Here is a 16909-nt window from a genome sequence, read left to right as displayed (position 1 = left end):
TTAGCCTAATAATTAGGCTACTGAAGCTCACTGACATCACGATCGGCCATGGTCGCCCTGGCTAGAGACATGCTTAATGAGTGAGGGCGCTGTTCATTTGGGAACTCATTTTTTTTAAAGGAAATTCTGATTGAAATTTGTCTTTTTCCACATGTTCCAGCTCCTCCATTAAATTTCCAATTTCAAATTTTTTTTGAAATTTCAAGAGAAGCCAACATTTAATTCATTGAAATGAGGCCTGGAAAGAACAAAGATTTTATGAAAATATGAAGTTTAAGCTTTCCAGTAAAAATCCATACTCATTTTTGTGTAAAAAAAATCACAGTTTTCTCTGCATTACACATGTAGGCCTAGGCCTACAAAAAGTCCCAAAACATCTCAAAATATATTCCTATTTAAATCAATGTTTCTTTGCTTTGCAAATTGCAGGTAGGCTACTGACACTGATGGAATTTAAACTTACATAAAAATTTTCTTATGACATCCTGTCCAAGATAACGTCAAAAAGAAAACCGACAAAAATTGTTGAAAAATGTATGAGCCTCCCTACCCTGGCCTGACTCACACTGACTTGATACATGTGTGATAGGCCTATGACTTGACTTGAGTCTGCACGTACATCTGCTGATTAATTGGGTGACGTGACCAGCATGACCAGCTCCTAGGTTGGCAAAGACTTGATACTGGTCGTCAATTGCCAGTTATTATTTCACACCAGTTACCCTTACCCTGTTAACACTTACGTGTGGTTAAAACTTACTCAGGCCGTATTCAGCACAAATAAGATCAACATTTCTTCTGTTGCTGGGCTGTATTCCGAACGACTAATAGTACTTCGCCATCTTGTTTTTAGATTATGGGGGTTGTCAAGGAACGAACCAACACTGACTCTTCATGCCATCAAGTTTTTCATTGGTTTAATATAAAGCTTCACCTTGAGAGCTAACCAATAACATTATGTGTAACATCAACTTATAGCCAAATCTGGTTCCCTAATGAACGCATACTTTTCTGACAATGTTTTAATCCACGGGGATGGGCTCTTACTAATACTGCGGAAGAATATTTAACTGAAGTCTTTGCCGAAAATACACTAGTGAGTCGTCTGAATCTTATTAGGCTTGCATTTTTCTTTTACAATTATGAAGACAGTGGGGGCCTGGGGCCACTCCCCCAAGAAGAGAAAAACTTTCTAAAGTGATGGCCAAGAGCCATTTCAGACTGTTTCATTTCCTTTCCTATCAAAAGTAGGCAAAAAGTACCCTGTCACTCGAAAATTTAACTGGAGCTGCCAAGCTTGTCAAAGAGTGAACTGAAACGATCGATGACACGAAAATTCTCATACCTTATGAGGAACAAGGATCAAGATACACTGTAACTGAACCCGTTCACATGCCGCTACTCCTCACATTCTCAACCGTAGACTATTATATTTGAGTACACTAAAACAAATTATTGTGTAATATCTTTTTTGTTAATCACCAGTCAATCCTGGGTTGATCAGCTCTTTCATACGCTTTTTATTCAGTTAACACTTTTGTGTTATTCGAAAAAAATTTTCAAACCAAAGCATTTTATCAAATCCATAATTACACCGTCGCATACGTAATCTGACATGCAGAGGGGATTTGACTCGATAAGAAAGGAAGGTACTACATTGTCTAGTAGCGGAACAAAGTTTGCCTTCAGTCACTGAGAAGTGAGTGAGTGAGTGACACCTACGTAAAACCACCCACATGGCTCCCAGTCTTCCCACGTGTTTTCTTAGAATGCCGGGTCAGTGCACCAGCCCAATCGTTGCTAATAGTTCCGGGGCTGTGACCCGGCATCTGACGCAATTCATTCATGCTGCACATACGTAACTTGCGGTAGTAACCGGTATTAGTATAGTGGAAAGTTGTCTCCCAACATAGTACTAGTGAGGGTATTTTCTTGTGTATGAGAATCAGAAACTGACAGAAGTACATGTATATGTAGAAATCATGAAAATCTGGAGTACCGAGCACGTTTTCTAGTAAGTATTGTGGCATTAACCTTTCTGCTTATTTCAGTGCACACACATGGTGCATGATCACGGTTCGATGGTGTAGGAAAGTTCGGGAAGTTTGACCCGCAGCTGCACACTGCCGTAGTGAACGTGGTGATATTGCACCGAGTATTAAGCATTGTCCAATGCCTGCTCCACAATTACCATTGCCTACAGGGGTTGCTTTGTGTACCCGTGGTGTACCGGCATGACCTCAGCCTACCATTTAAATGGAGGGCGTGATCACCACCCACAATTCTTTCAAACTGTTATACTTTTATTTTTTCAAACAAAATCTCAAGAAAAACATGAAAAAAAAGTTTGGCTGCTGTAACCATGGTAAGCCTACTTCCTGAACAGTACGCCACAGAGTAGTGCCTTACTGTTCAGAAAGTAAACCATGGTAACCTATTTAACATAATGTACTGTTTGTTAGGCATGATTGGTCAATCTGCGTGTTCTCTCAGTTATTCTTTGCCTCCATTGCTAAGAGCATTACGCCCTCGCTTGCCCCAGCTCGGGGCTCATACTGTGGTTAGTCTATGCTCACGCTCTTATATTGAAACATCACATTCACACCCGTGACATCAACTTGTTTGTCGAAGAAGCTCGACACCCATGCAGTGAGTGTGCTGTCCGACTGAGTGCGTTACCCCCTCAGTAAGTCGGACACAGACAGTTACGATTAAAATCTTATGGCTTTCAAAGTCTTTCTTTTATGTCTTTGTTCCAGTCATCCGTGGGAAACAGTCGCCAAAGCTGCGTGGCGGAAGTACCCCAATCCGATGAACAACAGCGTAGTGGGCGTGGACGTGGTGGAGAGACGAGTCGAACCAACGGGGAAGTTGTACAGTCACAGAATACTCACAACCAAATGGGGCCTTCCTGGATGGGTGGTCAGGGTGAGTAGATTTTGAGTCGAACCAACGGGGAAGTTGTACAGTCACAGAATACTCACAACCAAATGGGGCCTTCCTGGATGGGTGGTCAGGGTGAGTAGATTGACCCGGCGACATTGTTGAAAGTTGGAGTTTTCCCAAGTCCTGGAATTTAAGCGTTTGTACTAATTTTCCTTTGCACCTGTTGTTTCAGATGGCATTTATTTCCAACCATCGAGTTTGAATTTCTAATCAACAGAAATGCTTGTGTAAAGCAAGTTTACATGTACCTGTTCAAAAAAGCTGTCAGAAGTCTATTTGTGAGGATAGAATTTCTGTCCAATCTCCAGCAGGGCAGTCAAATCTCAAACTTTTGGGGTCACCTGATAGTGTGCATGGAGAGCTCCGTAACGTAAAAGCATGCAGGACAAAAAAAAACGCATGATGCTGACTGACATGTCAGCATCAACAGCAAATCCAACATGTTCAGTACTGCAATACTGAAATGTGCCATTCTATGACAGACATAAACTGAATCTTGTCATGAATTCCTTCTCTTCCGGCAGTTTCTTGGTCTGAATCCAACATGTTACGCAAGTGAACACTCCCTCGTAGACGCACAAGAGAAAGTACTAAGGCTCAAATCTAAAAATGTAAGTATCAAAACCTGCTTTCATTTTGGTAGCCCCTGCAAGGATAAATACTGCCCTCGGCAGATTTCTGGATTTCGTCCACGAGAGCCAAACTAATTCGCCATCGTATTATGTTGGATGCAAGTTGGGCAGTCCATTTTGAAATGGTTGGTTTCTGTTTGGCTCAAGAGAATCCAAAGCCTTAAGAAAATGGCTTTTTCATGGAACGCAGTGCAGCACATCGATCCCAGATTCTGAGAAACTTTGAAAATCAGCATACAATCTCATTCAGCTTGGCAGGTCATACACTAGGAGGGACTTCAACAGTTGCAACCGACAACAATTGTTGTAAAGATCCATATCGTTGCAATGTTACTTGAGCCCCAGCGCGATAAATTTAGGCGCTCACTAGGTTATTATAACTTGATATGTTAATCTGACCCCTACAAGATTGTTAAAGAAAATCCACCAGATGGCTTTGGAAGATTTTGTAGGATTTGGGAAGGTGGAACGCATCCGTTATTACTTGGCATGGCGTGTATGTCATTGGTTTCTACACATTGAAGGATATTGGAGGTTTCAGGAAAATTCAAAGCAAAAATGCCCTTTGAGTTTACATAATTACACGACTGTCTTCTCCATGGATCCGTTTACTCATCTCTGTACCTAATTTTTGACTGACAGGATGTGGGAGTCTGTTGCTCGTGACTCATGCAAACTGATGCATGGTATCCGCACTAAACATACCATATATAATAAAAAACCATTGAATTCCTCTATCCTCTTTCCTTTTTTTTATTAGATAACTCTGAACAGCTACGTATCAATTGATGAAGAGCTTGTATATAGGCCACATCCAACCCTGAAAAATGCGTAAGTATCATTCGGGTTCGTCCAGAGACATTAAAAGTAACAGCTATTCTTGTCAGGATTGTCACTCATGATAAAAGGTTTGCATTCTAAACTTTTCTTGAGGACAGCAGCTGTGTTTTGCGACACTGGTGTCCTTAATTTTGGTGAAAACAATATGTGAGAATCTTGATCAATTGAGATCAGGAATGAATTTAGTATATGTATATACATAATCCACAAAGTTGACACCATTAACTAACTAAATCAAATCAGATCAAATCAAACCAAATCAATCAGTACCTGATAACCTGACTGAGTCACCAATTTTTTTTTTTCTTCAGAACGTTACTGAGGCAAGAAGCAATAGTCACTGTCAACGGGTTTAGGTTGGCTGGTCATCTAGAGTCGCTGGTTACCAACACGATCTCATCAAAATCCGCTGCCGTAAGTTGCTAAGTTTCACAAAGTTCACATTTGACTGTTGGCAGACGGGCTTCTTTTGACAAATGAGTTGATGCCAATTCAAAGATTTGTTCTTTTTAAAACCAAGAAATGCTATATTCCATATTCGTCAAATTGTCACTGTGCTTCGCTCACACAATCCAGGTTTCTCATTCAAAGCCAGATTAACCCGCTTGCTACCGGGCTGGGGGAATTCAGCTTTTTTTGTTCATATCTTTACTCTGAATTTCAGCCTGTTTTTACACCTTCTCTGCTCAAAAATATTACAACTTTTTAAATTCCGGCTTCTCGTCAGCCAACTTCAGCTTTTTTTTTTGTAGGCGGCCACTCGCACCCCTCTTAGCAACAAATTCCATCTAAAAGATCCAGTCACTTTTTCAGAATGCTGATATGTTCACAAATTAACACAGAATTTAAAATGCAAACCTCAGTGCTCTGTTGTAGAACCAGCCAAGCCAGTGGTCTGCTTAAGCACTACAAATGTGCGATCTTTTTTTTTTAATTGAGAAGTGTTGGAAGGAGGAAAGAGAATTGTGCATTTTTTGGTCAGGAATGTAAATAATGTAAATAAGACTGATCAGACGGCATCGACCCAACCATCCCCACTTCCACCATTCACACTTGCAAAGCGCCCTAACTTTACAGGAGAAGTCTGTCACGGAATTGCTCAAACGATGACTTCATAACATGGCAGCTGTTGTTTTTTATATCCGCGCGACAGGGTCGTGACGCGATGGAATGGGTCATCCAGACCATCAACCAAGAGATGAAAGACCTGGCTTCCCAAGTCAACAAGAGCATGGAAGACATCAAGCACAGCATGGAAGGACTCAACTACGAATAATGCTAACCCCTCCCCACCCCAGCCGCACGCTCCCCCCGGGGTGGGGACGAGTGCTACAAACGTAAGCCCGCCTTAGATGTGTTACATTTCGGGCAGTCGCCACTCTGATGCCAAAATGTTTGAAGTACATTCTATGCACTTGAGTGAGAGAGGTGCTCACGCCAGCCGGACGTACCTTGTTTTGAGGCTTTAAGTAGCCGTGACCAGTGGTGGACAAAAGGCTTTTAAGCACTTATGTCCTGCTTTTATTTTTATACACTTGTATAAGGTGCAGATCTGATATTGTGAGTTTTTACAGATGTGGCTTTTTAATACTTTCAGTTTCTCGTTGGAGAAATCCTTGGTAACGACCCGCACATGGGATATCCCAGGCAGTATTGAAGTTTATTTGTAAAGCATGTATGAGGTCAGAGAGTCTTGTATAGTTCTGACAGGGTTGGTACTACTCAAGTTATTGGTTGCAAGACACTGGGGGTCGTGAGCATCACCCAAATTTGTTGAGGATTTATTTTTTGCCGAAACTGGCACCTTTTTTGGAATTTGAGTTCTTGCAGGTATTGAATTTGAAATCGACGCATTATGAATTGAACTCCTCGCTGCAGTGGGAGTGAAATCAGACCTGCAATGCAACTCTTTTGCTGTAACCGTGCTTCAGTCGCACAATGTTCGGTGAGAGTATGACACGACCCGAGGATTTGGTTATGAAGATGTTTGCGTACAAGAGAATGAAACCTTGTGTCCAATATCAATGATTAGCCTTTCTTCCTTCTTTGAATCTTCAAGTTTTGTTTGCTTATGTATGTTATCAAATCTTTTGTAATTCTGCAGGGATTAGCATATCTTCAGTCCAAGTAGCATACTGTTGTAAATCTGTTTATAAAAATGTGTACAAACCCAAGATATTAGGAAAGGTTTATTTCTTTAAAGTTTGGCTGATGAGCTGAGGATGCAACGATCATTTGCCTGCCAATCAATGTCATCAGAATGAAGGTGAATAACAGATAGTCTTAGACAACTGAGGAAACATATAACCATGTCAGTTGACATAAATTCAGAAAAATCAGTCTTTTTAAAATATGAATTGCTTAATGTTCACAGCAAATTTCAACATCAATGGCACAGGTTACCCATCCCGAGCTGAAGTGCACCCCCAATCAGCGAAAAGAAAGACAGGTGGTTACAAGCAGGTTCTTGCACGCATTCTGCGTGTATGCAAAGACCATACAAGCCGGAATAAATAGTTACGCGTGCTCCGCGTCAAACGCGCATATATTTCCGGGCCTCATGGCGCGCTTTTGTGGAGAGTACAAAAAAAAAAGGCTCACTTCGTTCCGCTCGGAGTGGATTGCACATTTGTATTCCAATATTGAAATATGCCAATTGTGTCCAAGCATTGGAATTATTCATGTCCATGAACATTAATATTCGAAACCTAAGGACAAGTTTCAATTTTTGGCCAAAATTTTAACTTTCCGATTTCTTTCCCTCAGAGTTGGGTTATTCATGTCTCTAAAATGTTAAATATAAACCCCAATGATTGGTTATATTTTTCCAAAATTTAAATTTGCCCATTAATGTCTGAGCATATTAATCACTCGTGTCCTTGAAACATAAAACCCTTAGTGATTAGTTTTAATTTTTTGTACTGTACAAATAGCAATTTTATTTATATATAAACAAATGTTTGTAATGTCATTTCTTTGAGATTGCAGTAAATATTTGAGGGTTTGTGATTGGGTATTTGTCTGTTTTCTCTGTAATATGAAATGGCCATTGATTCTATTACTGTTGAAGATTTGTATATTTAAAAATACTGTTTAGAAAAATTCATCCGGTGGCTGGGAAAATTAAATTTCAGTGACACCAACATTTTTTGGCTAAATTGTGTGTTTTTGTGTTGAGGATTTTTCTTGACTTTGCTGGAAACTGATTGGCTTGTAGATCAGAGTATCATCAAAGCTTGGGCACAATTTCTCTTGAAAATCTTTTCGGCATAACAATATGGCTTCTAGCAAATGACTAGGTTCATTCTGTGGAGACCTTCTCTGGTCTGGTTGTGAAAGTATCAGACAATACTAATCCTGTGCACAAGCAACACTCAGACAGGAGTTTGACCTGTTTTGATGTACGAGCCCCAATGCCCTATCCCCAAATTCCAACCCCATCCACTGTCCCTTAAACAACCTGGTATTAAGAAGTGTGACAGAGTTTCCCCTTTGGGTACTGACCTGTGTGAGGCGGTCAAGCAAATTTTGCCGAAATTCTAGTATCTAAAACAAAGGGAATGTTTTCAAAATGGCCCAAAATATATTCCATATAGTCTAATAGTACATTTACTCCAAATTTCCCCACTAAAAAAAAATCTGTATTATATTCTGTGTCCCTCTTTACCATTCTGAACAATTTGAATCTGATCCACTCAAAATATCTAAGCTATTTTGCTTCTTCCTTCCATCTTTGTCTATTTTAAGTGTGCGGTGGTCACTCAAATCAGTGAAGTGGTTACTCAAATCAGTGGGGTGGTTACTCAAATCAGTGAAGTGGTTACTCAAATCAGTGAAGCGGTTACTCGAATCATTGAAGTGGTTACTCAAATCAGTGAGGTGGTCACTCAAATCAGTGAAGCGGTTACTCGAATCATTGAAGTGGTTACTCAAATCAGTGAGGTGGTCACTCAAATCAGTGAGGATGACCGCCTCACAGTTGAAACCCAGGAGTGTGATTGCTGAATTTGAAGGATTTACGGGCTTGACATTTAGATTTCAGTGTAATGTTTTACATTTTGTACAAAAACAAGCTGGGTTCCTGCGGCCAGGAAAAGTCATGAAAAATTCACAGAAATTTGTTTTGTTTTCCAGGCCTGGAAAAATCATAGAATTTAGTAGAAATGACTAAAGTCATGGAAATGTCATGGAATTTTTCAAACACTGTGTGTGATTTCTTTTGTCAGAAATAAGCGCATAAATTGCGTGATTTTATTTGTAACTTTAAAAGTCTGAACAGTCCAAGAAATTGCATTATCGGGTCGTGGATTTCATAATTTGCTCATGGAAAAGTCATGGAATTTAATTGTCCTTTAGGTGCAGGAACCCTGAACGAGCGCAAGTTTCACATATTCACACACTTTGGAGAGAACTCGTCCCTTGTTCGCTATTGTTGATGTTTCAAGGATTTCTCTTCATCCCCTGACTTCAACCTTGTAACCACAGTCAGTCAAAATGCTGACCTCAGAATATGGCCGATGCACTTATAAGAATCCTACACTTTGTTTACACTTTCCTATCCTATGGACCCAGTGGGGACTCACGGTCCACTGAGCACCATAGGCCCGCACACTGTAAACGTGTGGCGTTATCAGTGCAGGGGTCTACTGATTATGGGGTCTACCGTGCACAAAAGTGTTCAAGGAACCATTCAATTCAAAACACAGGTTATTATAATTTTTTGGGGGGGAGGGACAAATATGAGCTTGGCAACAACAAATAGAGCGATTGTGCCTGCTATTTCAGTCACATGACCTAGGGTGGGTATCAAACATCAGAAAGCACAGCGTCCTCCCATCGTAAAGTCTGTCACAAGTGTCATTTACCAAAAATATAGCCGACGGTCGGTAAAGTACTCCGACTACTGATGTGCTGAGCACGATATCAGTACCAAAAATCGGCTTTGGTAAACAACATTTATGACACACTTTACTATGGAAGGACACCATGTCTCTTGAATGTTTGAGAACCACTATAGGTCAGACGACTTAGCAGGTGCAATCAGTCTATAAGTAATAAATATAAAAATGCGCGTACATTTCATTTTTAACTTGCAAATATGACTTGTCTGCACAATATTACTTACAAGTAAAAATACCTTTTCACAATAGGAACTGCATAAAGTTTGAAACAACATCAAACATTCAAAGCTATCTTCAAAGTATAAAAAGTTAATAATCAAATAACTTCTTTGATCAAAATTTACATTAGCACACCATTAGCAAACAGTACAAATTATTCACAGTCCGTCAGGACCCAGGATGACCAGAGACACGATGATTTCATAATGTATATACCTGGCCAAATTCTAAGAGTGAGATTCCGCGGAGTTGCAGTAACAATCCCACGTTTTATGGGATGTCTTTCCGCGATGTCTTTTTTCGACTCGTCGGGTAAGCAGTTACCGGACACTGATGCACGGGTAACATCTTCTTTTAGGTGTGCTGACGAGGCAATTCACCTATAACGCACTTACAAACCTCTTGGCTGTGGTGTTACGGACAGACGTTCCTGATAACCCCCTTCAAACTTTTGTATGTCGCAAGTGCGCCATGCCAGTCGTGCCGAACAGAAACCCAACTCAGTGCTTCCCATCACTGACGGGGGCCAGTGGGAACGTACAGTGACAATGTTGCCGGTCACCACTTATTATTATCATTATTACGGATTTCTCAAGCATTCAAAATGTACACTGGAGAAAGTGGGGTTAATAGGGTACAATGTTCCAAGTAAGAAAAATGACAATTTTGTATCATTAATTGCTTCATGGGAGGAGAAGGGTCACAGGAAAAGAGAACGTGTTGTTAGGTTTGTGAAAAAAAGACAATGAAAAAGACCCCTAACATTTGCAGACACGGCAGGGTCACCGCCATTTCAACATCCACGTTTGTTTCGACCATTGGAGCCCAAAATGCCGAGAGCTGGTCTGAAAAACTTGTCTCTTTATGTTCCGACCCGGCTCCCATGTGTACAACAGAGTAAACACAGCATGCCACAATATCATTAAATCGCAAGGCTATTGAGTACTTCAGTAGTTACATCCGTAAATCTGTTTTTCAGAGATGAGGAAAACCTTATGTGGACATGGGCAGGTCCACACAAGGTTTTCGCTACCTGCACTGTGTGGACATCTTTTGTTCAGAGGTCCACACAGTGACTGACACACTTGTACACTATACAATATGTTGTCGAGAAACCAAAGGCTGGTTTTTTCGGACATCTGTATGCGCCCACATCATCTTCGTATATGCATAACTTGTATATGACAATTTATCATTGACAGTGGAATGCCAATAGATAAATCTTGGTAGCGTTGACTAATACTCACACTTTTTTTTTCAAATCCACTGATATCGGGAACAAAACATCTCCTTTTAAGAGACGACCACTGCTGGAAAGATTCTGTGGTGAATTATGGTTTTTTTGGGGGGGGGGAGGAAATCTGAAATCTGTGATTCTTCAAAATGTGGTTAGAAAGTACAGGCACATGACAAGAAAATCTACAAAGACATGGAAAAATGTAAAGACTACAGAACCCCTCTTCATAGTTCTGTTTACATACGTGAAGCGTTCAATTGCTGAAAACAACAACTTGCATCAAAGCATAAAATAATAACTCACTTTGAGTTGCTGCTGACCAACAGTATATGCAGTGACTACTCAAAAACTCACAGTCTCCATTTCTCAATCTGCACGTTTGATTAAAAGCTCATTTTAATTTCTCCTTCCGATGGAAGGTGAACCTTGAACGTGATTCTAAAAACAACATGGGTGCTACCATTTTAATTACACACAGCACATGAAATGAGACCATCTATCTCATCACAGTTCCCAAGCACAGTCTCCCATGCATGTGAATGACTCACGTCTTTCTCTTCACCTTCTGATGCATCACTTACTTTTTTTGTGAGACAAAATGGTAAAACCGATTCGCACAAAAAAATTTCGACTTTCACTCTCAACATGCTCAGAACAGCACAAATAGTTCCACTTAATCTGTAGCAATCCGTATGAAGTTTCATTCATGTGTTTGTTAGTGCAAATTGTAACAAAGAAAAATAATAAATACTATAACAAGCCCACAATTTCACAAAATATTAGTTTTTTAAGTGTTAGCACCTTTGAAAATGAGACACAAACATTTTTTTGCACTCTTTAAGAAAAACTTGCAGATCTAAAAGCAAAGAAATAAACTTGTGCTCATTGTTTGCAAATAAATATCCAAAAAAGACAAGAAGATGTAGAAATATTGCAAACAATGCCCTGGGTTAAACACAGGTGTCATTCTGAAGCTTCATTGCCTCGTCATACTCGGGAGGTGGGGTCTCAGACTGCTGCATGATGTACACGTCCCGATTCTCGTGGACGGTGTGGTAAGGGGGCGGGTCCTCGGTGTACTCCCAGGGGGTGTGGCCGTCCCCGGTGGCCCCTCCCTGCGTGCTGGCATCTTGGGTGCGTCTGAGCTGGGCGCGGCGGGTGCGGCCCGTGTATCGGTCCCACAGTTTCAGGTAGCAGTAGATGAGACAGCCGACAAGGATCAGGAGGGCGATTAGGCCATTGATGAGAATGACGAGAAAGGGCAGAATGGAATCTGTATTGAACGGAAAGCAACTTTACCATGTATTGATAAAGACAGGATTGAAACAAAGTCACAGGACAAAATAAACCAACACCACGGGGTTAACAGATCCATCAATGCAAAGAGATAAACAAAAGAAAGTCAATTTAACATTTTGAAAAATACGCATTTTGGTTAGCAATTGATCATATGCAGGTACAGGTACAGGTTTGGAATGCACACAGCAGCAATACATGTACAGTATGCCAGCAGGTAACACCGCCCTCAACAGTTGATGCCCACAGCCATTAAAAGGAAGCCCGTGGGGAGTCATGATTGGCAGTTTGCCATTTGACTGACCTCTTGCAAGTGAGCAACCCATTTGTGAGAGCTTCTCAACGCCAACTCTCTCTAAACGTGAAATTGTAAGATCTTGGTTTTCACTCGGGCTGCTGACTAAACAAAGTATGTTGGCCCCACACAAAGAATCTGAATAAGTTTTCCATCATTAAGGCCAGTTCACACTTTAAGCAAATACAAAAGTGAAGCAAACTTGCCGTCAAGAAACATTTGCAGCAAAATTCACTTTGGTTAAAAAGTGTTGATTTTTTGCAAATTTCCAAATCAAATATTTAATGTCACAGTTTCATGTTCGTATTCGCTTTCTTGCCAAGTGAGGATTGGCCTTTCCTGGGTCTTACTTGTGATTTCGGGTGACAGCGTCTCAAGCTGGGTTTTATTGACAGTGCATCGGACGCCCGCGTCCTCGCTGTGTTTACAGTTGTGTTCCCCGATCCCTGAGTGAGGGCAGTTCACGATGCTGGTCTCGTTCCCCTCGCACGCGACATCGTCAAGTAAGATGGGCCCGCTGCCCTCGCCAAAGTAGGCCGTGGTGGCGATGGCTTCAGCGGTGTGGAAGCCCAGCTGCTGGCAAACAACGTCCGCGTCCTTGTAGTCCCAGCTGTCGTCACAGACTGTCCCCCACTGGCCGTTGTAGGAGATCTCCACCCTCCCTTCGTAGGGGAACGTCCCGCCCACCAAACGGACCTGAAAATCTGCGGCAGAGGTCCCGGATCGGGCCGTGAAAAGAAATCCACACAAAACATCCAGCAAGGGACTTACAACAATGAGGATAATGAAAAAAAATGCTGTGACCTTTCAGAGATTTTAATTGCTACAGGCAGCACAGCAAGCAGTTCCTCACAGAAAGCTCCGACTGTGTGAAAGCCTGCACTCTTTGGGACAACGTGTGGGTGAGAAAAGTAGCAGAGCCCTAACAATTAACCCTCTTAAAAAAAAATCACTGATTTGAAGAGCCCAAAATTCTAAAAATCTGCAAAAAGTCTAGAGAAATAACACCTCTAGCCGGAAGTTTGGATGAAATGAAACCTTAAGTCCACGGACGAAAAATTAAATTGCAAGTAAGGTTGGACTATACAATTCTTGAAAGTCCAAGCACTGGTCATTTCAAGCTTTGGTTTGAGAACTTTACTATTAACTAAAAAAACAAATAAAAGATTGTCAAATCAATGTGTTTTTAGCCTCTGGCATTATTGGTATGATAATGTGTGGTTCAGGGAAAACTCTCTTGGCCCGTGTGACACAACTTGCACCCATCACTGTCTTAGCCAAAGACAACAGTATTTAGATAGCAGGTGAGCCCTCAGAGCTTTGATAAATGGCGAAAAGCACGAGAAACCCAAGAGACCAGTGACAAGAGCTGCACATGACCCAAGTGGTGACCATTATGTGCCATTTGATCAATAACTCTTGTTTCAAGAGAGTAAGCATCAGGGTTGCTAACACCTGCTTGCCGACAGCAATGGTAGCTCATCTCAGGAAAACTGTCTGATGATGACTTTTGATTGGACCCTGCCAACCCCACGAGCACAGACCAGGCTTTGTTGGACCATCTCACAGCCTGGGGGGGGGGAATGGATTTCGTCACCCCCTCCCAAACTCACCTGTGCCAAACCCAATCTCTCTGAAACTTTGCATGTATGTAAAGGCACCCGTTATTGGAACAAGGGTGAACGTTGAACTCATTCCAACATACGGTATTTTTTTTTTGCGGGGGGAGGTGACGTTCTCAGCTACATATGTCAGCTCGTGTGCATCAAGCATACCAACGGAGAAACTATACCTTCTTGGCTGAAATGTCTTTGCAAAGTGGGCATTGCACGAGAACAGTATATCAAATATTCACAATTGTAGTGTCAAAATGATGGCGAGACATTACCAAAAACCCTCCCAAAGGCTCACTCAGCAGGTTAGAAAATGCATTTCAATGATACGACAAAAAATGTCAAAGGGGGGGTTGAAAGCCATTATCTTCTACGAAAAACACACGAATGTTTTTTTTGAGGGGGATTGTACATTTAGGCCCCGTTCTTAATAAAAAAAGGGAGACCTACATTTTAACATTTTGATTCGCCTTAGCAGTTGCTCAACAACTGTAGGGTTGATGTTGTCAAAAGAGTCTAGGGTTTTGAGTTTTGAGGGAAATTATGAGAGGAAACTGGGAGTATTTTAAGACATGACACGCGGTGGAGTTACAGTTGTATGGCAGCAAGAAAGAACGTCACATTTTCTCACAAGTTATAATTCCAAATTTCCAGAAAATTTAGTCAGTACAATAATCAGAGCATTGTCTTTGGTTTTTGTTGGGGGGGTCTGACCAATTTTACCAGATTAAAATGAAAAAAAAATGGAGGCGTCCCTGAATATACAATCCCCCCTTTTTTTTAGCTTACCAGGCAGTGGAGTTGCCATGTTATCCTTGCATTTAATCTCTGCCAAGACGCCTAATGGGCAGGAGTAGGTCTCGTCCAGATAGTACTTGCAATCTGTGAGCGTTTTCTCAGTTCCCTCACACTCTATCCTGCCAAACCGTTCTTGTTTTGAGACCCTTAAGTCATTTACGGCGTTAACCCAGCTGACGTTGGTGAAACCCAGCTGACGACAGACCAACGACGACACAGTCAAGTTCACGCCCAATCCGCATATCCACCACCAATCTCCTTTATAGCTGACTTGGAGAAGTCCGGTTGCTTGAGTTCCGTTGACATCATCCGTAAACAAACGAACGATGTCTCCTTCGGATTGTCATGAAAAAAAAAAGTTTTTCCCTTTAATTACAAAAAAAAGGTATGCCCAAGAGAAGTACTCATACATGAAAATGAAGGGTTTACTTCCAAAATGATGTATCCATTTGAGAAACGTGCAATTTTTCCACAATTGACTCATTAAATTTGTGTTAACGTGTAGCTGTCTGAAAGATGTAGAAACTGACTGCAGGAAACTGAGAGAGGGTAGGATTCTGACACCAAAAAGACACCAAAATGGTGCTCATCGCATGTTGGAAATAAACTCTTCTAATGTTCTTCAGGATTCAACACCTGGCTTTTCGGCATTTTGATAAGTTCAACCTTGTACAGCCCAACCACTAAAACTTACACAGGGCTTGATGTTTAACTTTTACATAAGTACAGAAAACATTCCAATGCATGAAAGATTCGGTAAGCTGGCTGGCAAATTTAAACAAGTTAAAGTAGGCCAATTTCTTTCACCCACCAAATTCAAAACTCTGAACACCAAACAAAAACTATACTTTCTTTAATATTCTGCCAATTGAAAGGTCAATATTTGAGTATTTTCCGAGGAAATCCTTTGTCAACATTGTTGAACATGACGTTATTGGGACAAGTGGAAGAGGCCACTAGTTTTTGCGAGAATGGACAGCCATGATTTCCGGCTCGGACAAACCCGGTTTCACATCATTCCGGTTACTACAATTGACCTTGACGGTCATGCTACATTCACCAGCCCTCAGACTGTTTTTCCGAGCTCAGGAAAGAATTCCATTCCGACCCAGCCATCACTTCTCACCCTTACACTTACAGTTTGATGGAAGTAATAAGGCCATGACCCTTATAAACCCCCATTTCTTTCCAATGCCTGTCATGCTCAATCTTAAAGGAGTTGGTATTTTTGGCATTTGTAATGTGGGGCGGGAGACAATTCCAATCATTGCTGACTCTTTGTGAGAACAAGTCCTGCCCACATTTTAGTGCCTTGTTGAGCCCTAGTTTATAGAGTTTGAGACTATGGCCTCTTGTATTTGTAGAGGCCAACTGGAAGAATCTTTTCTGATCCGTTCTCTCAAATCGGTGTCGGATCTTGTAAGTTTCGATGAGGTCTCCCCTCATTGGCTCACACGTTTAATTCTTCCAGTCTCCCAGTGTAGCTGTACAGGAGGACGCAACTTGTGCATGACTTCCGGCCAGCGCCGTGAAAATAACCGGGGCAAATGCACTTCTGCCATGCAAAGCAATGTAAAATGCATTTGTTTTCACCTCGCACTGATCCAAGGTCGTGCAAATTCGCGTCCACACAATGCTCAAATCCAGTCCTTTCCTATCACTTAGTAGGGCAGTATCAGTACCACTCAAACAGGTCTGACAAATTCTAAGTAAATGCTTCAACATTTTCCCGACATAACTTGCTTTTTTGCAGAATATATGATTGCCTTCTAATGGCTGATATGTCACGACAGAGAAGTTAGCAATGTCCATGTATGGAATTTTATCCAATAATTTCAGTAGGCTACCTTTCTGCGAAGTGCTGCTGCATGAGTGTGACGTCAGGTTGATCGCAAACCACATCCACCATGTCCACAAGGCAAACACTGCAACTTTTGCGGCCATCGGCTCTACTCAAAAACCCTATATTCTGGAGCTTATTTTTAAAATCTAGTCAGAATTTCTCCACTGAGACTTAACAACGAAACTCTAGCATCGTTTCGCACAAATCAATACACTGATACACCCGTCATCGAGAAGACGTCGAAGTTTTTGTTGCAGTGGTGATGTTGCGGCTTTACATGGCCTCTGCA

General features: G+C 41.4%; 3 protein-coding genes across 6 annotated transcripts in view; 1 reads left to right on the top strand and 2 right to left on the bottom strand.

Moving 5' to 3' along the window:
- Positions 1-911, bottom strand: part of LOC110990022 (axonemal central pair apparatus protein HYDIN-like) — a 68347-nt gene extending 67436 nt beyond the window's left edge. For 3 of the 4 annotated variants that reach the window (XM_087137626.1, XM_087137630.1, XM_087137629.1), the window contains exon 1: positions 744-875. The gene's annotated coding sequence lies outside the window, so the exon portion shown is untranslated. Of the gene's footprint in view, positions 1-743 lie in introns of all 4 variants that reach the window. The other variant, XM_087137627.1, reaches the window with a different exon arrangement.
- Positions 912-1827: 916 nt separating this feature from the next.
- LOC110990021 (PRELI domain containing protein 3A-like) lies at positions 1828-7563 on the top strand. Its single transcript, XM_087137660.1, has 6 exons — positions 1828-2014; positions 2760-2928; positions 3471-3557; positions 4339-4409; positions 4730-4832; positions 5572-7563. The coding sequence occupies exons 1-6, from the start codon at positions 1983-1985 to the stop codon at positions 5692-5694; spliced, it is 585 nt and encodes a 194-aa protein (XP_086993786.1). The 5' UTR covers positions 1828-1982; the 3' UTR covers positions 5695-7563.
- A 1065-nt stretch (positions 7564-8628) lies between these two features.
- LOC110990025 (scavenger receptor cysteine-rich domain superfamily protein-like) lies at positions 8629-16765 on the bottom strand. The gene is made up of 4 exons (XM_022254796.2): positions 16625-16765; positions 14769-15110; positions 12717-13070; positions 8629-12048 (listed from the first exon to the last, which is right to left on the bottom strand). The coding sequence occupies exons 1-4, from the start codon at positions 16719-16721 to the stop codon at positions 11726-11728; spliced, it is 1116 nt and encodes a 371-aa protein (XP_022110488.2). The 5' UTR covers positions 16722-16765; the 3' UTR covers positions 8629-11725.
- Between the last annotated feature and the right edge of the window lie 144 nt (positions 16766-16909).

This window comes from Acanthaster planci, linkage group LG06 (genome assembly GCF_054643075.1).
Source record: "Acanthaster planci isolate LZ-2023a linkage group LG06, COTS_SCS, whole genome shotgun sequence".
Lineage (NCBI taxonomy): Eukaryota > Metazoa > Echinodermata > Asteroidea > Valvatida > Acanthasteridae > Acanthaster > Acanthaster planci.
Note: the sequence above shows the minus strand (reverse complement) of the source record. Positions and strands in the feature narration are given on the sequence as shown.

Coding starts and splice junctions, on each gene's coding strand:
- LOC110990021 (XM_087137660.1), top strand. CDS start 1,983: ATGAAAATCTGGAGTACCGAGCACGTTTTCTA. Junction 4,410..4,729: donor CATCCAACCCTGAAAAATGC/GTAAGTATCATT, acceptor TTTTTTCTTCAG/AACGTTACTGAGGCAAGAAG. Junction 4,833..5,571: donor TCTCATCAAAATCCGCTGCC/GTAAGTTGCTAA, acceptor TCCGCGCGACAG/GGTCGTGACGCGATGGAATG.
- LOC110990025 (XM_022254796.2), bottom strand. CDS start 16,721: ATGGCCGCAAAAGTTGCAGTGTTTGCCTTGTGGACATGGTGGATGTGG. Junction 13,071..14,768: donor CATGGCAACTCCACTGCCTG/GTAAGCTAAAAA, acceptor CCTCTGCCGCAG/ATTTTCAGGTCCGTTTGGTG. Junction 12,049..12,716: donor GCTGTCACCCGAAATCACAA/GTAAGACCCAGG, acceptor CGTTCAATACAG/ATTCCATTCTGCCCTTTCTC.